The sequence below is a fragment of the Molossus molossus genome, unplaced genomic scaffold, assembly GCF_014108415.1.
Source record: "Molossus molossus isolate mMolMol1 unplaced genomic scaffold, mMolMol1.p scaffold_m16_p_34, whole genome shotgun sequence".
Classification (NCBI taxonomy): domain Eukaryota; kingdom Metazoa; phylum Chordata; class Mammalia; order Chiroptera; family Molossidae; genus Molossus; species Molossus molossus.
The window spans coordinates 648092-675225 of NW_023425371.1; the positions used below are offsets into that span (position 1 = coordinate 648092).

General features: G+C 41.5%; 1 protein-coding gene and 1 long non-coding RNA gene across 2 annotated transcripts in view; both read left to right on the top strand.

Moving 5' to 3' along the window:
* AFF3 (AF4/FMR2 family member 3) overlaps window positions 1-27134 on the top strand; it is a 538134-nt gene that overhangs the window by 252865 nt on the left and 258135 nt on the right. Inside the window, exon 5 of the mRNA XM_036281386.1 lies at window positions 9211-9258. Within this exon, the coding sequence (XP_036137279.1) occupies window positions 9211-9258 (48 nt within the window). The remainder of the gene's footprint in view (window positions 1-9210; window positions 9259-27134) is intronic.
* Window positions 2730-4277, top strand: LOC118643363. The gene is made up of 3 exons (XR_004961983.1): window positions 2730-2771; window positions 3904-3958; window positions 4138-4277. It is a non-coding gene; the product is annotated as an uncharacterized LOC118643363 (long non-coding RNA).

A 27134-nucleotide genomic window follows, 5' to 3' on the forward strand; every position in this document is an offset into this window, starting at 1 on the left:
TGAATCGTGGTCTTTTCTGTCATCTAATGACTTCGTGCCATCTCACTGTACACCGTCCATCTAAGCAGTGGCCGGCCTTCTCGTGGCTTCACATTTTACCTGGACTTACAGGCTTTTCGGGTCCCCCTTCGGTTGTGTGTCCCATTAATTAGTCTGTATTATTTATTTCCTCAAGATTGGTAAGGTTCTGGGTGTCCTTGTTCTTTAGCCTAAAGGAAGGGGTTTCTGGAAATCACCCCCTTTCCCAGGGCTGGAAACATTGCACATCAGTTATTGGTTTTATTTTGGAGAGAACGGTTGGTTGATAGATAACTGAGTGATTCTTTTTTTGCTTTCTCTATAGGCCTTTAAGATAGAAATAGCCTTGACTAATTTTCATTCATACTTCCTGATTTAATTTGACTGCTCTTGTTGGTATTAATCACAAAATGATCATTTTTCATTAAATCGTTCCAACGTAATCTTGGGTGTGTTATAATTAGGTTTCCAGTCTTTTTTTATAAACACAGTTAAAATTGTCTCCATTCAGAAGAGAGATTCCTGGTGTAGACCTTGTCTTATGATCAGTTCCCTGCTGTAACATCTGCTGAGAAAAGCCGAGGAAGCCAGAGGTTGGGAAACCAAACAGCGACCCAATAAATGGATTTTCCCAGCTCTTCCCTGTATGTGGAGGACCTCGCACTCCGTGTCATGTATCATTGAATAGGGAATGTCTGCGTCCTGTCCAAATGCGATCTCCCCATAATCATCTCAGCATAGTTAAAATGTGGGATTTCTTTCTTATCAGACTTAGGTTTTCTAAAACCTTTGTTTTTCTCTCTAGATTGCAGTCTAAGGGATTTTGTGATAGTGACGAGGGTATGAAGATAAGAGAGTGTGTTCCCACAGGGACACAGAAGCTTTGGAATAGGGGTAGAAGGCAGTCCTGGGAGCAGACGTGTCTCTTCTCCCCTTGAATTGCCCAGCAAGGACCACCATAAAGGATGATTTTATCTGGTGAATTTTTACATTGAAATTTAGGGTTAGCAGGCACTTCCGGGGCCTCTGAAGCCGGCCTTCATAGAGGAAAGGGTGAATGTGTGGACTGACATGCAGGTTCGGCCCCAGGTACCCCAAGATCCACAAGTGAATGAACTCACTGGGCCTTACACTTGGGGACACGTGCCAGTTTTGAAGGGACTGGGCATTTTATGCGAGTAGAAGGGAAAAGATAAAATCCATTGCCCGTGGGACAGCTCTCCTCCCATCAGCCTGCAAATATTTTCCAAGAATAATAGTGAGTCAAGAATGAAAATGCTGTAAATATGCACATTTTTTTTTAAAGCGAAAAAATAAGAACATTCCTACATGTGGCATTGCAAATAGATTTGTTTAAAAATACAAAGCTTGGAGTATTTTAGAATTTTCACCAGCCAGTAAAATACATACTAGTTTCTCACTCATGTTTTCCAACACTACCCACTCAGGTAAGCCTTCTCCCCTGCACCCCAGCCGATTTCAATTGCATTCTTTTATTCAGCGTTTATTTATAGCATATCTCCTGAGAGTGTGTACGGAAAAACAGTTGATGTCAGGCACACACAGAATGAACTCTATTCTGGAGGTCAGACAGACCTGAGTTTTTGGAAAGGTGATATGATAATGGAGAAAAAAGAGTCATAATAACATCACATTTTAAGGGTTATTTGTGAATCTGTCCTTTATTTGTTTTAGCAAAATGCTGAAGTAAAATCGCCAGATAGAATATTACCAAATGCATAGCCCCACTCCTGGCCTTTACAACAGCCATTCCAGCTCATGGCCAAAGAGAATTGATGACCTGTCTTCCCGTGGGACACAAATTAGAGCAGTCCTTAGCATCTGCAGTTGGTTAATTTCTTCAGCCACATTGGGTTAGTCTCGCCATGATTAGAAAAGAAAACCATGTTCCCACTTCTAAATGATAATCAAACATGTTTTTCCTGAATATTTTTCCTCCATTACTTGAGGGAAAAAAGAGCTATGTGATAGCAAGCCTTCAGCTGCCTACAAATAACATATTATATATTAGATTAGCTAGATTGGGTGCAGGATGAGATTCAGGAAAATATTAAAAAGGATGGTCCATTTTAGAAGTCTCACCAAAGTCTGTCCCATGAAGATTTAATAGCTTCAGCGTCGTCACCCTTGCCTGAGCCTGCATGGTCCTCCTCCCGCTAAGAGTAATGACCGGACAGTTTTAGATGAAAGAACACAGAGGTCTTGAAGTATTCTTGTCAGTGTCATATTACAAGTGGGAAGCATGTGTTCATTATTCCTGTTCTGTGGTTTCTTTCCCCAGCATTGACAGGACAGTGTGGAAGAGGTCCCCAGTACACAGTACTCAGGCACTTTATTGAGACATGACTCTGTGGAAAAGCACTCAATACCAATTAGTGATCAGGATGTAAGGCCACTGTCTCTGGCTCTAATCCCTTTATGTCATCAACAGCTTTTGACAAGGTCATCACACTGACAGACCAGTTAACTTTCTGGAAACCAATGCACTTTTAACTACAAGCTCTGATTGAGATCACTAATTTTCATTATGAAAATATTAACATAATTGAAAGACCTTGTCCTATGTCTAAGAATCTGATAGAAAATCGATTAGTAACTCTTTAACAATGTTGCCTATTGCTAGAAGGCTGATGCAGTGTTCTCTAATTTGCAGATACCAGTGTGGAGATGAGGTGATTGTGAGTCACACACTGTGAATGTATCCATGCCACTGACTTGTACACTTTATAATGGTTGGTTCTCCATTACGTGGCTTTCATCTCAATTTTTTTTAAGTTAATGCAGTTTGTGGTTTATTTCTCTTAAGATATTTATTTGGCTTTTTACTATATGTTAGAGTTGTGAAGTATTAAAGAAGTCTAACTCAGTCCCTTTTAGGGTTTTGCTTTTTTTGTTGTTTTTGTTTGTTTGTTTTTATTTTTGAAAGCATTACAGATGTCCCTGTTTTTTTCCCAATGACCCCCTCCTTCCCGCTCCCAACCCCCTCCTGCCTTCCCCAGCGTAGTGTCCATGTCGATTGGTTGTGCATATACACATATAAGTTCTTTGGTTTATCTCTTCCCACCCCTCCCACCCCTCATCCCTCCGAGGTTTGTCAGTCTGTTCCCTACTTCCATGATTCTGGGTCTCTTTTGGCCAACAGCTTATTTTGCTCATCATGTCCCACAAATAAGTGAGATCACGTGGTACTTGACTTTCTCTGACTGGCTTATTTCACTTAGCATAATGCTCTCCAGGTCCCTCCATGTCTTGTGGGTTTTTTTGTTTGTTTGTTTGTTTTGTATATTTCAGTAGCATTCTGAAGACTTCTCCTAAAGGTTTTGAATATTTCTTGTTAAGGTTATTCCTCATTTATTTTTCTAGATATTATAGGTGGGATTTTTTTTTTTTTTCATATTTTTAAATTATTTATTGCTGCTATACAGAAGAGCTATTGAGCTTTGACTGACTGATTTATATCCAATCACATTTTAAACTCCCTTTTAATAAGAGTAACAGTGAAGTCTTTTGAACTTTCCCAGGTATGTGATCAATTTGTAAGCTAAGATGATCACAGGTTTACATATTTCCCCTAGTGATGTATACTACCTTAAAAGGGCTTTAATATTAAACTAATTTTCCATTCCTGGGACAGATTTCACTAAATTTCTAGTAACTCTCGTAATATTTTATTGTATTACATTTACAATAACCTGTGTTCTCTCTGATTCTTTTTTTTCTATGAACTGTCTTTTAGTGAATATTAATATTGCCATTGTCTGCTGTCTTTTTTTTTTTTTTTTGCATTTTTTATGATATGCTTTTATACATCTTTTCTGATTTTTGTTGTTTGTTTATTTTTTCTCTCATTGTGTACATGTCTAGAGATGTGGTGACCGGATCAGAGAGGAAGAGATGCATATGAATGGCAGGGCAAAAGGTGACACCATGGGCTGAGCATATTCAGGAGATGAGGAAGGGGACTGGTGAGGGTTGAAGCTGGGCTTCTGGCTTGGGTGATTGAGAGCAGAGAGTAGCCCTTGGAAAGGGAGGTGTTAGGTTGGGTGTAAGACAGACTGACTTTGGAAGAGAGCTAGCTGACTGCCTTCTTGTCCACAGGCTCTCCTAGCTTCAGGTGAGGCTGGGGACACAGCCATTGATTGGATGAGCTTCACACAGAATTAGGATGGTCCTTGAATTTGAACTCAGATCCTCACCACTGCTTGGGTGGCATTGATGGCACACTTCATTTCCTTTTATCTCAGGTATTCTATAAATCCAGAAGAGTAAGATTTATTTTAAAATACTTATGGAGAAGTATTTAAGAGTGTGCATATGGTAAATGATTTATAAATGCTTGAGGGCCTTTTGAGTGCTTGCAGACAAAGGCGTTGTGATTTTAAAGTAGTATTATTTTAGAATGAAAGTTCTGCATTAAATGTGTCTGATGAAGAGTTAAGCTATTTTTAAAAATAAGACCCATGCAGCTTTGTCTTCTCTGCAGGGAAATGCCATTTCCCACTGATTTGATCAAGTATTTTTTCCTTAAGCCTTGCTAGCTTCTTCCAGTGCTCTGTGCTTGGCATGGTAATTAGGGACTTCTGCTCTCAGTGATGAATGCTCCTGGCTATTTCTTGAGCTATACAGTTAAGTCCTCACTTAGTTGTCAATAGGTTTTGTGACTTTAAGAGGAACAATGTATAATGAAATTTTACCATAGACTGATGTAAACAAGAGTTAAGTTTCTGTGGCATTTCATCAATGTTATAACAAAAGGATGGATGAAATGACACTATTAGAGGACCTGCTGTACTTAGATCCTTACAATTCCCTGGCGGAGTGTGTGGTGTGCATTCTTAAGTGGTAGGATTTGGGGAAAGCAGTTCCGTGAAAAAGGAATGTGATAGACAAGGCGGTGGAGGAGAATCAGCTGGGGTTTCTAGCTTTTAATTGAAGTTTAGTTGGAGATTCAATGAGGTGAGACTGTTATGACAGATTTCAAAATGTAATGATAGCAAAATGGAGTGGGTTCATCAAAGTCGAAGTAAATAAGAGCAACGGCTTAGCAACTCAGCATGAAGCAACAGCTACAAACCCTCAAAAAATCCAGAGTAATTAAAATTTGCATTGTGCAGCCCTTCTTCTCAGTGGGTACCTTACTAAGGAAAGCAGTAACTTTATTGTGAAAAAATAAACACAAATTTGGAGATGTAAATTACATGCATGCCTTAATCTTGTTTATAAACACTGAAAGTTTTAAAATGTAATTATACTCAAAGTACCCAACTGCAGCTGAAACTAGATTTGAGAAATACCTCAAATAAATGAAAGGCCCTCGGTTGTCCCTCACCCCCACACCCTGCCCACACAGCCCTACCCACCTACTGCTCTCTTTTATGTGTTTGGAAGAGAAGAGGGAATTCTTTCCTCCAGTTTCAGAGCCCACAAGTCCTTGTCTCTCAGTTGTTAATGTCACGGAAGGGATGGTAGCTTTAATCCTTTCTCTCTACTTCCTCTTCAGTCACCTCCCCTTTGGCCTATGCCTGTGATGGTCAGTGAGGAAGATACAGTGACTGAGTGTTGGAGAATTGTGTGTGGATTCTGCCTTGACTGCCCCTAGCTGCCAGGATGATTTTGAACAAAGCCCTCCGCTTCTCTGGGCCACAGTTTCTCCATCTGCTAAAGTCACCGAGTGGCCTAAAATGAGTTCTAAGTTTTCTTTTAATTCAAAACTCTTTAATGCTGTGCCTCAAGCATTCCCTCTAATCCAGATGGAGTCCTGGAGATTCAAACCCAACGTAGTACTCTTCTTAGGTCCCCAGGTGTCCCAGGAGTCAGAAATGTTCCAGAGAAGGCCCAAGAGTTTCCCATGCCAAGGACTTTCCATACTGTAATTTCAGGCCAGGATTTCCTGAGACTGTTGTTAGAAGTCCTGTCCTGGTCTCACTTCCTCAGCTTTGCAAGGGGTGCTCCTAGTACAGAATGAGCTGATGTCATTCCAGACCATCAGAGCTCAACTGGAGCTGCCACTGGGAGGACCCCATGTGACAAACCTCATACTCCGTCTGGAGGGATGAAGGAAGCAGTCAGCAGGGCATCTGCACCGCATTTCTCTCAGTGTATTTCTTTTCAGAGTGGGGTCATGGAAATGTATAAGGTTATGGGGAGAGCTACTTATGAGAGCAACCTGTCGTTTATATAAATAAATCACTTTAAATGAAATTAAAGTGTGATATTCAAGAGAAGCCTAGCTTTAAGGAATCAAACCCAAAGATAAATTTGAAGAGTCTTTTTAGTGTATCATGGATTGTCTGGGTGAGTCCATCAGGAGAACATGAAGTCAAGCTTTCCTTGATTAATTGTTTTAAGGTGGAAAATAGAAAGTACACTGAGAATGTAGCATTTGCTGTACTAGTATGTTACGTGGTAGGAAAGGGTTGAGACTTGGAAGTAGAGTAAGAGAAATGGTTATGGGTTTGAAGAGACCACTCATTCCTACCACTAAACTCCAAAGATAATTTCAAAGGACCATCAAGCCCTGGCCTGAGTCACCAGCAACATTTGTGATGGTGACCTCAGGCTGCCTTGGAAAGGAAGTAGGTTTGGAGTGGGCTCCAAAAAGAGCTCGGTGACCCAATTTGATTGGAGTATCAGAACAGTGAAGTTTCCAAAGCAGTCCTGGAATGTCATTGGGGGATGGGAGTGGGGACCCATTAGATATATGTCACCAAACTGTAACTTTTAGGATAACGATGGAGGGGTGGGTGTAGGAAAGGGTAATGAAATATTATTCATAATCCTGCCATGATATTTGTTTAACACAGTTTTTCTTGATTTATAAGGATAAACATGCATGTTGTGTTCTTGCACTATTAGCAACAGTGCCTTACACATTTTGTTATTGATGTTTCAGTAAGGATACTAGAATGGAATAATCTGTACAAAAACAATGTTTCTATTTTAACTAAAATGTACCAAATAATCCATATGGAAATAAAGTTTTCCAGAAGTTCTCCAACTATTGGATTAAAGACCTAAATATAAAAACTGAAACTGTAAAACTCTTAAAAGAAAATGGGTAAATCTTCATAACCTTGGATTTAGCAATGGTTTCTTAGCCATGACACCAAAAATAAAACAATAAAGAAAAAACAGATAAACTGGACTTCATCAAAGTTAAAAATTTTTTACATCCATAAACACTATCAACAGAATGAAAGTACAACCATAGAATGGAAGAAAATATATATAAATCATATAGCTGGTAAAGGGTCTAGTATCCAGAATATATAAAGAACTCTTACAGTAAAACAATAAAAAGACCAACAGCCCAATTAAAAAATTGGAAAAGTACATTTTCCCAAAGAAGATGCAAAAGGCCAACATGCATAGGAAGAGATGCTCCACATCATTAGTCATTAGGAAAATGCAGATCAAAACTGCAGTGATGCCCTGGCTGGTTTGGCTCAGCAGTTAGAGCGTTGGCCTGCGGTCCAGAGAGACCCACGTTCTATTCCCACTAAGGGCATGTACCTTGGTTGCAGTTTGTCCCCGGCCCTGCTTGGGTCATGTGGGTGGCAGCCACTCAATGTGTCCCTTTCACATCGATGTTTCTCTCTCTCCCTTCCTCTCTCTCCCTCCCACTCTATCTGAACAAAAAATGGAAAAAAATGTCCTTGGGTGAGGATAAAAAACAAAACAAAACTGCAGTGATACTCCACTCCATACCCACTAGTACGGCTGCTGTCAAACACCAAGATGGAAAGTAACAAGTGTTGGTGAGGATGTGGAGAGATCAGTAACTTCATACATTGCTGGTGGGAATGTGAACTGGTACACCCAGTGTGGAAAGCAGTTTGGCAATTCCTCAAAAAGCTAATCATAGAAATGCCATAGGACCCACCAATTTGACATATAGATATATACCCAAAATAATTAAAAACAAGTGTCCAAACAAAAACTTGTGCACAAAAGTTCATAGAAGTGCTATCACAGTAGCCAAAGGAGAAATAACCAAAATGTCCATCATGTCCAACTGATTAATGGACAAACAAAACATGGCATGTCCATATAATGGAATATTACCCTGCCACAAAAAGGAATGAAGTACTGATACATGTCACAACATGGATAAACCTTGAAAGCATTATCCTAACTAACACCAGCTAGACACAGAGTCCACATACTGTATAATTCCCTTTATATGAAATGTCCAGAATAAAAAAAAAATTTACAGTGACAGAACATAAATTAGTGGTTACCAGGGGCTGGGGAAAGGGAAGTAGTGGGGGAGTTCCTACTTAATGGGCATGGGGTCTCCACTCAGGGTGAGGAAAGCTTAGGATGTCATGCTGAGTTTTGGTTAATATCATTGAATGAAAAGGCCAGAGAAGTCTGTCTCTGAAATGACAGTAGGCACTTCTACCTGCTGTGTACAGGTGCTGCTTTCATGTCCCCACACAGCCACCTCCTGCATTCCAGGCTGTGTAACCAGCAGTAACCACACAGCATCCCTGGAACGTAAAATGTTCCGCAGAGTCAGCTCTGACCTGAAGCTGCCATTCCTCGGAGCCTCTAACATCTCCCCGGCACAGGGCAGCGTGGGTTATGGAGCACGTGGCTCTGGAAGATGATGCCCAGCATGCCATGCGGATGTTGAGGGGATGTTTCTCCTTTGGTCTCTTGGGTTTCAGCCCATCAAATCAGTAAATCGAGGCTTTGAGAACAGTGGAACTACCAGACTTTTACTTAAGCCGCAGCAACCCTTGTATTCGGCAGGGTCATTGTATGTATCTGGAGGGTGAACTGGATACACTTTGCAGTCGAGGCCATGTTTCTTCATTTTGATGGAGCCCAAGGCAAAGGGAGTGCATCTATGCAGGTTGTGTACTGTTACTCCTAGGAGCTGCTCGGCTTAGAGTCCCTGTGCCTGCAGGGCCCAGAGCTGACCTCGGGCGTGTGTGATGTTCCCAACAGGTCTGTCCCCCACAGTGCGCAGTAGGGGAAGGGACAGCAGTCATAGCCATGATGGGCACTATCCAATAAAGGGAAGGAGCTTATTGGTATGTCCGGCATTTCCCCAAATCCAAATGCTATTATATTTGGAAGCTTATGTGTCATCTTTTCTTTGTAACCATAAATCTAGTCTATCAGTCTTAATTTGTGTGTTGTTTTTTTTTCCTTTGCTTTCAGGAGAATAGATCTGGAGAAACCAACAGCTGTGTGGAAGAAATAATTCGGGTAAGCATATTCCTTTACAAATCTTATCAACTGGTTGGACATAGATTCCAAATTGGAAGGAGTCAGGTGGCTGCATTGTCGAAGGGAGTCTGTTGTTTGGTGTTTACCTTTGCTGAGCGTAAACAACTCTTCTTGTAGCAATCCAGGAGCTACACCTCAGTCTGGTGCCTCTGCACAGGCTGAGGTGACACCTATTAAAGTGATCCGCTGGAGGACAGAAGAACGGAATTGAGATGAAATATGGTCATGCCCAGGTGGATGCCCCCATTCATCACTCTACTATTCAGAAGCGTCTTTTAACAGTCTCTGCTTTCCAGTCAGGCAGGGTTGCTTTGTTATTTTTTCCCTGAACTTAACTAGAATCAAAAGCGCTCTGACAAGAGGTGTCTCCGAGTCTGAAAGTTTACTTCTATGTTGCTTTGCGTGTTACTCTTGTGAACCTGTCCTTTTCATCATTGTCATCTTAAGCGGGTGCCCGAGTGAGCCATTTCACACCCAGACTCACCTACGTTGGGCTGTGGCACCATGTTAGTGTTTCCTGAGTAAACAAACTTATAATCAGGGTGTCATCCTCACCCCATATTTTCTCTTCACTCATATTTTTTAGGGGCATAACCTAATAATTTACAGTTCTTAGAAAGCAGATACTACATTCGGCAGAACACCAAGACCAGTAAGACCAGGTGGTATGGCAATCCCTTTCCTATAAAGAAAAACACAACAACTTTATTTTAATATGTTTCTAAGTTTTGGGCATCCTATACACATTTTCTTGAATTTCTAGTCAGTTACAGTAATATAATTATATGGTTAAAATTTTACATTAACTATCAGATTGTTTTCAGAGTCAGGATATTTTTTCTTCCTGGAAAGCACTATGTCATAAGTAAATCTTTTAGCTCAGGTTAGCCAAAACATTAATTAAAGCTTGATTTGTTGAATTAATACTGATTTTTGTCTTTCTGGCAGAGATTTATATAGAAAACAATTGTCAACGCAGGTAGCTTATTTTCTGGCATTTAAGCATATATTAAATAAAATACACATTGTATTTTATATCTATGTTTTCTTTGTCCTGGAGTTTTGTTTCAGATTAAAGAACAGATAGTGTAAAATGCTGATATACTTTCCTGTTTTTCTCTGTCAACGTACTTTCCTGTTTGAGTCCAAATGTTCAATGTTTGGGCCATCTTCCTTTGACTGGTTATGGTGTCTACATCTGCAAAATAATAATACCAGAACACACCAGTCCCCTCTTTGGTGTTGCTATTTAAAAAACTCTACCCCTTCTTGTCCTTTCTTACCGTCTCTGAGGATATGGAAGAAATCTGTCATTTGATCTTTTCTATTCTCCAGGCAGAGGTTAAAGTTTGAGTAAGAGCTTGAGTAATTCACAGACCAAAGGGATATAGTTTAAGTAAAATGCACCTAGAATAAAACCAAGTGTTGCAGCTGAGAGTTTAAAGTATTATTTCTTTTACTTAAGAGAATTGATGAGCGCCTCATTTCCTCTTACCCCACTCCTGCCTTCCCATGATAATGACCCCGAGTACACCTGCCACTGCCACAGCCCACCTTGAAAAAAGGGAAAGCCTGGACCAACCAGATAACTGATTTGTATGCGTCTGCGTGATTAAGGGTAGAGGAGATGATGACTTCATTAGCAGAGAGCTGAGCTCTCTGTAAGTTCCACTCTTTCTCCAGCCCGTGAGGAATGCTCTAGGCTGAGAGGTACTACAGAGTTGGAGGAAACAATACTGCATAGGTGAGCCTTTTCCTCTCTCCTTAGCTGTCAGCCTGAGGTACTGGTAGTAGTAGTTGGTATTAGCTCCTGGAGGACTATGTCAATGTTCCCATTTTGCCTGGACTGTTTTTCTGGCTGTCCCCTGCTTCACTCATACCATTCATTCTCCAGGATCACCTTCCCTTCTTATCCTAAGCATGCCCCCTCCTCCAAACGCAAGCACAGGGCTCCTTCTCAGTCACTGCCTATTGCACTTGTCCTGTATCTGTTACACGTTGGTATTGCTCCTGTACTGTGGCCCCAGTGTCTGGGATTTCAAAGTCACAATTTTGTTGCTTGAATCAATTAATGAGTGAGTGATTGGAAGAACCCTCTAAAGGAGAGGATGAGTGTCATTCCGACAGCTCACAAACATCCTGTTAGCTCTAAGTCATGGACGGGTACTGGCCCTTTCAGTGTGGGTTCCCATGGCCGGTATTTGCGGAGCCCAGTTTTCCTTATGAGTTTCTCTCCCCTTGTGATCCAAGGTCACAGAGGTACTTGTTACTTGCAGCCATCACGTTTAAGTGATGGTTCCCTTTTGTTGTGAAGTAAGAGCAGGGTCATGAAAAAATGCTGTAAAATAATGACAATGGAGATATTCATTTAACATGTATTAGTGTGCCCTTTCCGCATGGGAGGGACTGGGTAAACAGTGGCGGGCCAGACAGACATGACCCCTTGCCCCCTTCGGACTGACAGAAGATATAGCTACTAAGTTTCTTTTTTCTTTTAATTTTATAAATAAATGTATAATGTTAATTGTGATGAATACTTATGGTTTTATGAGAGCTTGCTTATAGTGTACATGACCCAGTTTGAGGTCAAGAACAGCTTCCCTGAGGAAGTGACATTTGAACTGATAGTTGGGGGATGAACAGGAAATCATCCTAAGGAGAAGATGGTGAGGGTTCCAAGCAGAGGAAATGCAAGCACTTGGCCTGTTAGAGACCCAGAAGGGCCAGGGAAGGCCAGAGTGGCTAGAGTGTAAGCAGATAAAGCTGGGTAGGAGAAGCCAAATATGCTGTGCCTTCTCAGCCATGTTCAAGATCCCACAAGCACAGGGTTTGAGCAGAGAGGGATGTCATCAGATTGCAATTTACATGCACCACTGGCCACTGCAGAGACTAGATTGGGAGGAAGAGAGAAGAAGAAAGAAGTGAAGGCTACTGCCGATGTCCAGATGGGAGATGCTTTGCGGGGTGCTCACAGACGGGGACTGAGGGAGATGCTGGTTTCGGGGGAGAGAGGAAATCATGAATTATTTTGGACATGTTGAGCTTTTAAAGTACCTTTTGAGATATTCCAGTAACATGGAGAATATAAATGAACCTTCATGGGTCTGGAGCTCAGAACAGAGGTCTGAGCTGTAGACCAACATTTTGGATGAATTAGCATGTTGGTAACAGAAATGGGTGAATTTGCCCAGAGAGACACTAGAGACCGAGAAGCAATGAGAGTCTAAAGCCAACATTTAAAGGTCGGGGAAAGGAAGACCCACTGGCCAGTGGAGGTGAGAGGGAGTGGCCAGAGACACCAAGGGAAAATTGTGGCAGTGAGAAGTCACGGAAGCCATGGAAAGAGAGTCTCAGGCTCAACAGTGCTCAGAATTTCCAAGAGGACAAGAGAGACAAGGATCTGAAACCACCCCGTGGATTGGACGAGTGACAAAAGGTCATTGGTGTCTTGTTTCAGTGCCGGTTGTGTGGAGAGACTGGGTGGAATCCAGACTTGGGGAAATGGAGTCGGTGAGTTCAGAAACCTCTTGTGAGGAAAGGCTCTAGTTTGCACTCAGATCCCTTTTCATTTGCAGTAAATCCAACATAACAACTACCAAATGATAAAGAGCTAACATTCATGATGCGTGAGACCTTGCATGTGTTCACTCATTGAACCATCACAACTGGCCACAGGGAGGCACTGCTAGCATTCCCATTTCACAGATGAAGAAACTGAGGCAAGAAGGTAAACTAGTTTGCCCAGGGTCACAGAGTTAGTAAGTGGTAGAGCTGGGCTTTTAACAAGCACTATCTGGCACCAGCACCCCCTCCCCCTTAACAACTGTGGTGTTTTAAATTAGGAAACACCCCCCTCCTCAGTTTATTAATGAAACCACTCGAGCATTTTACTGTGAATGGGAGGTTTCTCGTTTTTATGGATTTGTGATTCAGAAGTGCCAGATCATGTGTTTGTGCACTTGAACTCACAGAGGTCTTATGGGCAATGTTACCAACCTTATTATTATTTTCTTATCCTCACTTGAGTATATATGTCTTTTACTGATTTTAGAGAGGAGAGGGGAACTGATGTGAGAAACATTAACTGGTTGCCTCCCACACACGCCCCAACTGGGGATCAAACCCAAAACCTAGCTATGTATCAAACCTGCAATATTTTTGGCGTACGGAACGGTGCTCCAACCAACTGAGCCACCCAGCCAAGCTCCCACCTTATTTTTAAACTTTTTTTTTCTCTCCTCTCTCTTATTTTTTGCTGAGGTGATTGTTTCCAAGTCGTTTAAATATTACATTATGTTCTAAAGGGTAATTATTTTTTATTTTTACTCAGAGCATTTTAATCCTGGGACTTAATAAATCTGTGTATTATTGCAAAATTCACTTAACTGAGGGAGACATTACAAGTGAGTGCTATGAAGATGGGTGATAAGGGCTGGAAGCCCTCGTGGCTGACATATGTTTATAACAGACAGTTTTCTAAGTTACACAATATTTCACCCTTAAAGCCTCCAGTGCTATAGTACTTAGGTGCTTTTCGTAGCATTATCCATTAACGCAGAACGGCATTAACATTTGTTCAGCAAATAAAATCCATTTACAGCGTAATGGGTCTGTGCGGGCTGGCACCCAGGATGCTCACATTCTCTGCAGACAGGTTGAGCCGGCAGTTGCTGAGGGGCAGCGTAGGGGTGGGAGCCTCTGTGAGGAGAGGCCAGCGTTTAGACTCCAGCTTGAGTGTAAGGGGTGAATGTGGAGATAGTTTCAGTGCGACATCTGAGCAGATGACCTTCTTGGCTTCCGTCTTTAGTCACTAATTTAATGCCAGTGTCCTGTGAAATATTCATAGTGAGTATCTACATAGAGTTGCGTTTCTGTTTCTATGAAGCAGGTACCTGGCAGTTGTTTAAATTCTGGAGACCCAAAGCAGTTGTCTGACACGGTAATTAAGCAGGCTTATGACAAATAAAAGGAACTTGTTTTCCGGAAACTCAGGCACCCCCTGGACAAGATTCCTTTGTGGCCCCGGAGACTGAGTGAGGAGAGGGTTGAGGGCAGCAGCAAGTGAAATGCTGTCACCATGCCCCACATCTGCCCAGACCCGCTGGTGGGCCGAGAGGAGCCTGTGCTTGATTAGCCACAGGCTCCTTAACCCACATGAAAATGCTGACCACCCTAGAGAAACTGGAGAATGAAGAGGTGACTTGTTTTAAGTGACCAATTTGGGTCATTTGCAGACCTGGACCTAGGTCAAATCTCCCCTGCTTCAGACCAGTCCGGCTTTTTCTTTATAACAAATTTTATCTGTTTCAAACAGTAAAGATTTTACTAGTGACAAAACGAAGCCCACAAATGGCAAAATCAATCCAGGTGTAACTATAGAGGAGCCCCATTAGTATATCGTGTTATTTGTTGTAGTAAAATAAGATCAAAGCAAAAGTCAGCGGGATGTAGGTCTAGAGAAATTCACTGAGCAAAACCTGCATGCCTCATCCAAGAGAAATTAGCTTCACTTAGCAGTGTTTGGTTTTGATTTTTCTTTTATTTATTTGAAATATTTTTATTGACTTTGATAGGGGGACAAAAGCATCTATTTGTTGTTCCACTTACTTATGTATTCATTGGTTGATTCTCGTGTGTGCCCTGATGGGGGGAGGGGCAGGTGTTGAACCCGCAACCTTAGCATATCAAGATGACACTCTAGCCAACTGAGCTAACCAGCCAGGGTCTCATTGCATTTTTAATAGATGTTATTACATTTGTGCTTTTGGCTGAAACCAAAGCTCTATTTAAATGGCTGCACTTCTGCCTGCCAAGGGCACGCAGTGCCTGGTGTCCCACAGCCTGCTGAGCGCCCCCTGCTGCCCCCAGGTTGGCAGGCTAGGAGAGACGCGAGGAGAGCATGTTTCTGGACAGTGTGCTGGGCTGGGTTTCTGGTAATGTCAGAGACACAGATTCACTGGCTCTCGTGAGGATACTTGGAGAACTACATTTGAAGACCAAGGCATTAAAACCACTTGACTTTTTAAATATTTTTGTTGCTCTACCCTTGCAAGGTGCATCAGCAAAACAAAGAAGTGATAAGATTGAACATAACTAAAAAAAGTTTTAAATTTACTCAGTGCCTTAGAACACCTGCCAGACACACAGGAGGGACTCAGCAGATGCTTATGGGATGAGTGAATTAGAGAGAATATGGGGAGAAGATGGAGACACACTCCTTTCAACACCAGTCCTTAGAAAGGTGGTTTGCAGAGTCCAGCCTCAGCAACGCAGGAACGCAGAGGGTGGCCCAGAAGGGGAGAGTTGGTCGGCTTACTGGTCTGGAGTATGTGTGGTCAACAACACAGTGTGTGTTCCACTCAGGGTTTCATGGCATCTTCATATTATTTTGCTTATTTGTAATTCAGCGAGTTAATTTTCAGAAAAATAAGTGCTTAAATTTGGATCATGTAGGACAAAAAAATGCAAATTCTTTATCAGTGAATGAGGTTTTACCATTTGCAGTACTGTTTTTATTTTACTATATAAATTTTTTTTTTTTTTTTTTTATCCTCACCCGAGGACATTTTTTGTTCAGATAGAGAGGGAGGGAGAGAGAGGGAGAGAGAGGGAAGGAGAGAGAGGAAGAGAGAGAGACAGAGAAACATCGACGTGAAAGGGACACATCGAGTGGCTGCCACCCGCACAACCAACCAGGGTCGGGGACAAACTGCAACCGAGGTACGTGCCCTTAGCGGGAACCGAACCCGGGTCTCTTGGAACCGCAGGCCGACGCTCTAACCGCTGAGCCAAACCGGCCAGGGCTATTTTACTATATAAATTTGAAAACGTTAATACATGTTAAATTATGTGATAACTTTCAAATGTATAAATTCCCCAAGGACATACTTTTTTTTACTTTAAAAATATTATTTTTCAATTATAGTTGACATACAGTATTATATTAGTTTTAGGTATACAACATACTGACTAGACATTATATACTTTAGAAGTGATCATCTAGTAAGTAGTACGTATCTGACAGCATATAGTTATTACAGTATTATTTACTGTATTCCCTATGTTGTACTTTATCCCCCCTGTGACTATTTTTATAACTGGTAATTTATACATTTTAATTTCTTTTACTCTTTTCACTCATCTCCACAACCCCCTCCCATCTGGAGACCTTCAGTTTGTTCTCTGTATTTATGAGTTTGTTTCTATCTTGTTTATTTTGTATTTCAGATTCTATATTTACGTGAAATCATAGTATTTGTCTTTCTCTGTCTGACTTATTTCACTTAGCATAATACCCTCTAGGTCTGTCCATGTTGTCACAAATGGTAAGATTTCATTCTTTTTTGTGGCTGAGTAATATTTTATTATATATATGTATCATGTCATCTGTATCCAATCTTCTACCACTGGACTCTTAGTTTCCTTCCATATCCAGACTGTTTCAAATAATGCTGCAGTGAACATAGGGGTGCATTTATCTTTTCAAATTAGTGTTTTGGATTTCTGTGCTACGTGTCCAAAAGTAGAATTGTTAAGTCATATGGTAGCTGTATTTTTTATTATTTTTAATTTTTTGATGAACCTCCATAATGCTTTCCATAGTGACTGCCAATTTACATTTCCACCAATAGCACATGAAGGTTCCCTAGACTCCACATCCTTGCCAACACTTGTTGTTTATTAATTTATTGATGATAGCCATTCTGATAGGTGTGACATGATATCTCATAGTGGTTTTAATTTGCAATCCCTGATGATTATTGATGTTGAGCATCTTTTCATATGTCTCTTGTCCATGCCCTCTTTAGAGAAATGTCTGTTCAGGCCCTCTGGATTGTGTTCTTTTAATGTTAAGTTGTATGAGTTTCTTATATATTTTGGATATTAACCTCTTATCGGATGTATCATTGGCAAATATCTTCTCCCATTCAGTAGGTTGTCTTTTTACTTTATTGGTGGTTATCTCTACTGTAGTCCCATTTATTTATTTGTTTGTTTGTTTTCCTTGCCTGAGGAGATGTGTCAGAAAAAATATCTCTAAGAGCAATGTCAGAGTTTACTGCCTATGTTTTCTTCTAGGAGTTTTATGGTTTGGAGTTTTACAGTTAAGTATTTAATCCATTTTTACTTTATTCTTGTGTAAGAAAGTGATTCAGTTTTGTTATTTTGCATGTTTCTGTTCAGTTTTCCTATGTTCACTGCAGCATTTCTTGAAGAGACTGTCTTTACCCCACTGTATATCCTTGCCTACTTTGTCATATATTAACTGACCATATAAGTGTATATTTATTTCTCGGCTCTCTGTTCTGTTCCATTGATCTATGTGTCTGTTTCTATGCCAGTACCATGCTGTTTTTATTACTATAGCCTTGTAGCATAATTTGATATCAGGTAGTATGATACCTCCAACCTTGTTCTTCTTTCTCAGGATTGCTTTGGCTATTCGGGATCTTTGTGGTTTTATATAAATTTTAGGATTATTTGTTCTAGTTCTGTTTAAAATATCAATGGAATTTTCGATAGGCATTGCATTGAATCTATATATTGCTTTGGGTAGTGTGGACATGTTTTACTGTTAATTCTTCCAATCCATGAGCATGGTATATGCTTCCATTTTTTGTATCTTTTTCCATATCTTTCTTCAATGTTTTAGGCATTTAATCTGGGTTTCTCTTAAGTGCTATTCTCCAACAGTGAAATGCTAATGCTTAGTACTAGCCAGCCAACTTGCTGATGTCCTTTGTTAAATTTGTTTAATAAAACCAAAGCAATTTTATTTTGTCTTTCCTGTTTTTATACTTTAGTATACTGTAAACATATATGATCCTCAGACTTTGAAAAAGTTAATGAAGATCAGAACTGAAAATGATTTATGCATTATTATATGTGAGGTCTCTTAACAATAGTTTAGAGTACTAATTAAGAAATATAAAATATTAAAATATTTTCTGAAGGGATATTAGTACTAAAAATACAAAGGCAAATATAATTCTACTTGTTTGAAGATGTATTCTGGAGTGTGTGTGTGTATTTGTGTAAAACCTTTGTTTTAGAACATTTTTAGCATGAAGGGCCTTGTGACCTTCTTTACCTCTGCCCTGCCTCCTTTGGTTCTCTAGCTGACCTAGAAATTCTATCAGGCAGCTGATCCTCACAAACAGGCCCTAGAGTACAAGTCACCAAGACCTCTCAGTGCCATTACCACCCCATCAGATTCCCCGAGATCACAACATTCTTCTCTTCCCGGTTTTAGCCCATGGCATTGCCCTCCTCTAAGCCAGGTCCCTCTGCTGACAGCACCTCTGGTCTCTCGCTGTTAGCAGGGAACCATCTTACATGGGCCCTTGTTCAGTTGCAGAGTCTCGCCACCCTTGAGTCTTTCCAGGACTTCTGGGGTGGGGCAGTGAAACTTCCTCTCTCCAGCCAGCGCTGGGGGCTGGATTACAGACACCTCAGGACAGCCAGGCAGTGGTGACCACTCAGGTATACTTAATCCCACTTACAGGGCTGGATCCTAGAAGCTGGACTGTTCCATCTCCCCCATGTGTGACTTACTTTCTCGGGTGCTCACTGTTGACGCGGTGCTCCCCAGGCATCACTGACTGTAGGTATTTTTACCTTTGTCAGAGTTTCTCAGCCATTTTCATCATCAGCCACTTCAGGACCATTTTAGACTGTCATTTCCTAACGGCTCCCCATGACATGCCAAAACCACAGACATCTGCCCACCTGTTTTTGTATGGCATGCATGTCTGCATTTATACGTAGAGAATAAGACCTTTTTGTCCCCAAGCACCAGTTTCACGTGGTGAGAATGCCTGGCTTAGTCAGAACATCCCTGTTGCCACACACCTGACAGCTTCACCCCTCCCTCCTCAGTTAGTGAGGACCCAAGGACACAGGGGCTCTCCAGGAGGAGCCCTGGGCCTGCACGCTTCCTTCAGTCAGTGCCAGGCTCTGTCTAGGCCCTGGGGGACAGCAGTGAACACACAGGCGTAGACATCACCTTCGTTTTAGTCTCTGCCACCCTTTCCTAATTCAGGACCCATCACTCCCCCTACTTGGGGTGAATCCCTGTGCCTGTGTGCTGAGTCCCATCCTGCCCTGCACCACCTTCACTCCCAGGTCTCTTCTAGCCCCCCTTTCTCTATAGTGCCAGTCCTCAGAGTGAACACGTGAGCCTTATTTCCATCTTTAAAAACAGGTGACTTCAAAGCTGCATTCCATGTGGCTCCTTCCTAAGTAGACTTCCTTGGCCAGAGTTCCTCTGTTCCTTCTCTTCTGTTTCCTTGACAACTCACTGTCTGGTTTCTCCTTACGACTCCCCTGAAATGACTTTCTCATGGTCGTCACCCGAGCTGGCCTACCACTAAGCGCAGAGACCGTTCTCTGTGATCTCTTGGTGGGCCCTTGATGCTGAAAAATGCTCGTGCCTCAGCGTCTCTGACAACACCCCCTAGGTCTGTTCCCCAGTTGGTGGTCATTTCTTCTTGGCCTCCTCACCCTGTGACTCTCCCTAAGACATTGGGATTGACACTCTTGTCTTCTCACAAGCCACAGTTTCCTGCTGCTCTTAACAGCTGTGCCGTGATGGGTCTCGAGTGGGTGTCTGAGCCCAGCTATTTCCTAGCATCATGCTCAACTCTCCAGCTGCTCCACCTTGTGCCACTTAGGTGTGTCACGGACGCCTCCTCCCAAGCTCTCCTCGCACCTCCAGGGGCTTTTCCCGCAGCGTGGATGGTCCTCATCACCTGGCTGCTCACGCATCAGACGCTCCTCCCTCTCCCTCGCCGTGTCAGTTCCTCACCAAGTCCATCCGTTCTGTCTCCTGGGTCTGCCTCCCATTTGCCCACTTCTCTTCATCCCCAGGCCACCTTCCTGTTCAGCCCACCATCCTGTCCCACCCACATTATTCTGAGACCACCTCTCTGGCTTCTGACCTACTGTCTGCCTCCAGCCCACGCTCCACCCTGCAGGCAGAATCAGCTTTCCAAAGCTTGTTTTAACTAATTTTAATGGCTCCCTGGGCTTGGGGTAGGGGTAGAGTCACATTCCTGGATGTGTCTGCAGAGCCACATGTGCTCCAGCCCTGCATGTCATTTCAGCCTGCCTTCGCCACTGTCCACCGCACCCTCCATACTACCCTTCTGGAGGCATGCTGCCACCCCCATCTCTGGCACCTGTGCTCTTCCTGCCCTTGGAGCACGCTGTTCATCCCAGACCCCCGTCTCAGCCGCTGTTTCCTGCTTATCTCTGAGCCTCCCTTCGGATGTCAGTTGCTCCAGGAATTCTTCCTGATTCCCAAAGTCTGATTTTCATGCTCCTGTTCTGTATTTCCTAGGTACCCTGTACTCTTATTCCTCTTGAATTGTCATGGTCTTTCTTACCTCCATTAGGCCTATCTCCAGGGGCCAGCAAAATGACTGGCACGTAATAGGTGTCTAGGAAATACTACATAAGTGGATGAAAAGTGACGAATAATGACTTTGCCATTTGCTCAATGTCTGTTTCTGCTCCCCACCCTGATATCCTTCCAGCCCTGCAACAAAAAAGGTGGAGGTATGGTTCGTTTAAAACATCAGCTCTCCGGGGACTGCCAAGGCTGTGGTTTTACCTGGGAGCACTAGAACACCTTAGTAGTAGCACGGATGCCAGAGATCTGTCCTGCCCCTCACTCCTGAGGGCGGGCAGTGGACAGCGGCGGCAGCTCTTCCTGGTGTTTGCGTCAGGAACACCACTTGTACCCTGATGAGCTTTCATGAGCCTGAGTTTTTCATTTTGATAGATAATGAGTGTAATATACAAGTTGAAGAATCAAGATAATAAACTCGCAGGGATAATTTGGTTAATTACCAGGTTGCTGCTCATAGAATCAAGGGCTGGAAGTCAAAGCTATTCCCACTGCTAATACGTTCTGTGTAAAGCAGTTCTTGGAACAGTTAAAACACATCTATCCAAAGTGATCAACTCAAGACATTCATTTTAAAATTGTGTTTATCATCATGCCCTGGCCGGTTTGGCTCAGCGGTTGGAGCGTTGGCCTGCGGACCAGAGAGTCCCAGGTTCGGTTCCCACTAGGGGACGTACTAAAAAAATAAATAAATAAAATAAAATAAAACATTGTATTTATCATCGTGAAAACCACACACAGTCTTTTCTGTTATTATTATTTTTTTTTTTTTTCGAAATTGAGGGTGGTGAAATTATACCAGTTTTCTGCAAATTACCATTGTACACACACGGGGAAGTTTAAAATAATTTCTAAGATATAAAATGATAGGTAATCCAGTGTCATCATTCTTTAACCTCCCAAATTAACTATTTTTTGAACATGAGGTGTTTCCCTATTTGTGCACGGTTCCATTCCTGGCCCATTTGGACCTGAGGTTCTGGAGAAGTGCTACCCTCAGTACCACTGCTCAGCACCACCACTCTCTGGAGACCATGTCTGTATCAAGTACTGCTTTCCCAAATAACTCTAAGTTCTGAACAGAAATCTGGAAGCTGCATCTTTTCCTATGTCTCCAGACATTAGGTTTGAAAATAATTGTCATATGCTAACACTAGGTGATTTATTTTATTTATTATAGTTTCCTTTCTTCTTTACCTGCCCACCCACTATATATATATATATATATATATATATATATATATATATATATATTGCCTATTTGTACTGTATATCTTTCTCTCTCCTCCTCTCCTCTGAATTTCCTAGAAAGTTATAGAAGTTGTAATCTATGGAAAAGTCACTGTTACTACAACTTTTTCATTACAGTGTGTTTTAGCACCTTATTTTTTCATTGTTATTCTATATTAGAGGTCTGTGCTTCTATGGAATTAAACATATTAAAGATTTTACATTGTTCTTTTTTGAAAAGTATTTTTCTATGAGCATTGATTAGGCTTCTGAATCTGATTTTAAAATCTTGAGATCAGCATGCTTATTATCTATTTATTCTACATTTAAACATTTATTTCTCAGCTACTGGTAAATATCTTCTAATAGTTTCAAATGTTGATTTATTTCTGTATGTAAAGGACATATTTTTTTAAATCAGCTTCGGATTCCACATTAATTAAGATTGTCTATTAGTTGAATCTACATATTTACTTTATGAGCCATTTGGCTGTCCCTTCCCTGGCAGTAACTTGTGACCTAACAGTACTTTTGTTCAGTTTTTTAAAAATATTCTTAAATTTATTTTAACAGGGTATATCTGTAGTGGGAATGGTGGGAAGAAATAAAGTAGAACCTTAAAAATTAGCTAAAAATGTTAGTAACAGCTTCTAAAAAATGACCAGCCCCCCCAGAGCTACCCAGGCCACCTCTCTGGAAACCAGATTACAGACTAAGACCCTGCTGAGTCAAAGAGTTAGCTTCAAATATGAAAACCATTTGAAGGCTCCATTGCAGATAACCACAAGAGGAAAAGGGAGAAAGAAAACCCAGCCACGATGCAGTGAAGGTGATACTGCACAGAAAAATCAAGTGAAATACAGCAATAGGTTCTCTCCAGACTGTAAGTTAAAGACCTCTCCTCTGGTCTGCAGCATACGCATTTATCATTCTGACTTTTTAACTTTCTGTTTCCTTGTTTCTTTCACTGAAGTCTCTCACTATCCCCTCCACACACACCCCAACCCCAGACTCTGAAAAAGGCAAGAAATGAACCCTGAATTCTTTGGGAGTTACGCTAGTTATTGTATGAAATGAGGAGCCCACTGTGATGTGAATAAAAAAACCCGAGAGCAGATTCCTAACGTGCTTAAAACAGTGTGGATGGTGGGGGAGGAGGGGGGTCATGGTAACTGGAGTCATCTGCAAATCACCAGCAGCCCTTGGATAGTTGAAATGATTAATCACTTCAGCACAAAAGAACACAAAAGGAGATTTGTTAAGAGTGCCAGCTCCAGGGGGGACATGCTTGTCTGCTTAATAATGTATTTTTAAAGTGTGTGCCACATCAAAAGCAAAGCACGTGCACACAGAGGAAAAGGGAAAAGGCAGTGAGTAAAATGTTTGGTGAGTTAGAACAAATGTTCAGGAAATCAGATCAGTGATGAATTTGGTTTGCACATTTCTTAAAACGTGTTCCTTCACCTTACCCTACCCTACCCTCCACCCCCAGTGTCTTAGCAGCACTGGACGCACTTTGCGTCCCTCACAGAAGGTGTGCTGGACCTTTATCACTAAAAATAATCAAGAGCCGATGCCATCAATACTGCATGGTAGCCTCCTTTTCTTTGAGGTCAAAGGGTCTGAATGGCCTCTTTGGATCAGAGCAAACTCCATGACTTAAAGCAACAGAAACAACAGCATTGCTTAACATGTATTGATGGATCACTGTGTCCTCAGCATCCAGTGTCTGTTACTCCTCACAATAACTCTATGTGGTGTCATTTCTATCTTACAGAAGAGGAACTTGAGATGTAGAGAGGTTATCACAGCAATTAAGAGACTTGGTTAGGTTTAAACTCGGATCTTGCAGATTCCAGATCCCAAGTTTATAAATACAATACAGTATGTTTTTGTTTTTTTTTAATCTGAATAGTTTCAAAATGGAGGACTGAGCAAATTCTTCGTGAGGAAATAAATCAAGACTCTTGTGTTCGTACCACCTGTTTCTCAGCCTTGAGGAAACTAGGTGACCAGTCATGGCTGCTGGGCTAAGATGCTGCCAAGGGTCTGTGAGGGGTTAGATTGAAGATTGATGCCTGCAGGCTGGCATGCAGGGTGCACAGTGAGCACTGAAATACCTTTGAGAGTTCCTTACAAATTGATCTTGAGTGTGCACTTGTGTGTAACCTAGTTACTGAGCACTGCATCTTGAAACACTGGGCTCTTTCATCAGCCTGCTTTATGCTGCTTTCCCTGGAGCTCTGGGTCACTCACCTCCTGGTGGACACCCCTGCCCATGTAAGCCCCAGGAAAGCAACAATAGTCAGCGCTGTCCTTATTCCCAGAAGAGGGAGGTAAAGATGGAGAGTCGAGATACCAGGAATTAGTTCCAGGGGACAGAAGCCGAAGCACCCCTCTCTGCAGGGTTTTGAGTTTTCACTCCTGTGTTCAACCCCAACTCTGTCACTGATGGGCTGGGTGACACTGAGCCAACAGAGACTCACTATAGTGTACATTTGCAAAGAAGAAAAAACTGTTGTTCTCACTCACTGTTTGATATGGTTGTAACATCTATCGCTGGATGAATTTGTGAATATGCACGTCTTGGTGAATCAACATGTCTAACAAAATGTTTTCATTCATCAAATAGGGTTCTGGAGGTAAACCAATTTTATAAGTGTGCGATTGAAATAAGCATTTTAATTGTGATTATTAGCAGCTATATAATCTTGTTGTTAGGATAATCAAGTGTTTTCAAATCCCTTAGAGATGAGGTTCACTTAAAGAAATCTCGGTCTATAGACTCTAGTTGTAGGACATTTATAAGATTATCTTTATTGCTGAGAAACAATTTCTTTGCTAAAGGATTCTTGGCTATGTATAGGAAAAGACTAACCTACGATTAATAACAAACTCTCCTAAAGATTTTAGCTATCTGCTTACAGTTTCTTTAAAACTTAGCATTAATAGGAAAACAAGTGTTAAAATTCACTTTGAGTTTGATTGACAAACAATAATAAAATATAAAGACAAAGCCTCCTTGGAATAAAAATGAAAGCCAATGAATAGGACCTTATAAATCACTTTACAAAAACATAGTTTTTTTTATACAACTATTCAGGTACATGCACTAAGGAGCTGCAAAAAGAATAAATGCAGACGACACCCCCTGGTGGAACATTTGTTTGATAGGTGGTTGATATCTTTTCATCACTTTAAGTACAGTTAAAGTGCTTATTTAAATCTCTGTGCCTTCTTAGTTGATTGTAAAACTATATTCATTTATGTCAGCTTATGCCTATAAGTTGCTTTAATAAATATATGGTTATACTAAGTATTCCTGATTATAATCAGATTACCCAGGCACAGTAATTTTTATAATATATGTCTTAGTCTACTGTGTTTCTAAAGACTCCTTTTGAGAGCTCAGACAGGATTAAAAATCATGCATAACTTCTAACCTGTAGCAGTACTTTCACATTGAAATAAACTTAGTAGATTACTTAGAACAGCCTTCTTGCTTATTGGAAAATTACATGGAAACCTCCTACTTCAGTATAAATTTTTTCTACGTAAAGACTTATGTAACTGAGGAGACCATTGTAAAACTCAGAAGTCTACTTGGACTTGAAAGGACAATGATTTAGAATAGTGGAAGTCTTCAAAAAGGCAGTTCACAAAATCCTTAGCCTTCACACGGACCCTTAAAAGAAGACACAGGAGGGGAAGTGGGATGACATTCCTTTACCAAGTATGATGGGTTGTGTCTTCTTTTCAGCATTATACTTTTCATTGATGTACAGATTTAATTGCAACTAGAGTGAGAACACCTTCATTTCTGTATGATTTTATAGCACCCAGCAATAATCTCAATAAGTGAATGATTGATTGGAAATTTAACTTTATAAGAAAACTGACTCATTCTTTGTTTAAAGACATCTCATATACTATCAAGTGTGGGACATAATACTTGTTAAATTATATTCAATGCCTTGAGTTATTACTATTTCTTTTAAACCAGTGATTTCTAGGGTCCATAAATGAGTAAGAGCTGTAATTTTATATATGGAAAATTCATGTCTTCATGGGAGCTCAAGGGCATCTAAAATTACGAGTTTTGTTTTTGCCTCTGGTAGGGATCTACTCTTGAGTGAATTAGGAGTTCATAATGATACCTATGATTACTTGAAAATGAAGAATTGGGCATGCTTCTTCAGCATAATAAATAGTAAGTTTTCTAAATGATTTTGTTCTCTGCCTGTGGCACCTATCATGTGCTTGACTCAGGCCGGTTGTGTAGCTCAGAGGAGACTAAGGCTGTCACCGGTAAAGTGCTATTGAAAACTATGTTTCAGCTCAGAGCTACACAAGGTAGAGAGCTGTAAGGAGCAAGAAACAGAAAATTAACCACTTTTAGTAAATACACATAAGAACTGAAGTCACAGAGCAACCAATTAACCTGAAATCTGAAGAGAGACAGGCACCTTCAGAAAGAACAAAGACCTGAGCACTTGCTTATTGGGGACACTCCCCAGAGCCACATGAGCCAGTAAGAAGAGTCAGCTGGAAACTTGTAATGCATTGCTAAAGGTGATTGTTGGGCTCACAGGAGGGCGCCACAAGCACAGGGCACTTTGCAGGGTTTGCTGTGTCTTTCCAGCTTTTGCTCCACCAAGTGCTCATAGGGAAGACCAGGGAGCACGCTGAGAGGCCTCTCCTGTGTGTTGGCTGGGGAGGGGAATAGCAGCCTCTGCGGAACCTCCATCTAGGCCTTCTCCTCTATCTCTCCACTGATTTAACATCTTCATCTGCGGGAAGAAGGTCACAGAGCTGCAGCCTGGGTGCACTGATGATCCCCTGCAGCTGAAGGAGAGGAATGCTACCCACCACCAAAACTCAGCTCAGACCCATCTCCCCTGTCATAGCTAAGAAACAAAAGCCTGAATATTTATAGAGAAGGGCAACCTAAATGTATCTTGAGGTCACTGGGGGAAACCCATTCCTGGGGGAGAACAAGAGAAAACAAAGCTCTGCCCCTGGGGAAGGGGCAGGAATGTGTGCTGCCTAAAATTCTGTGACACCTAGAGGAAGGCCACACTACCAAGACTCATGTTCACAGTGCCCAGCTAAAACCAGGACTTAGTCAGAACACCAGTCACCCTCTTTCCAATTCTCCATCCACCACGCTGAGAAGCACTAAGTAGAAATAACAGTGGGATTCAACTGGGGAAGT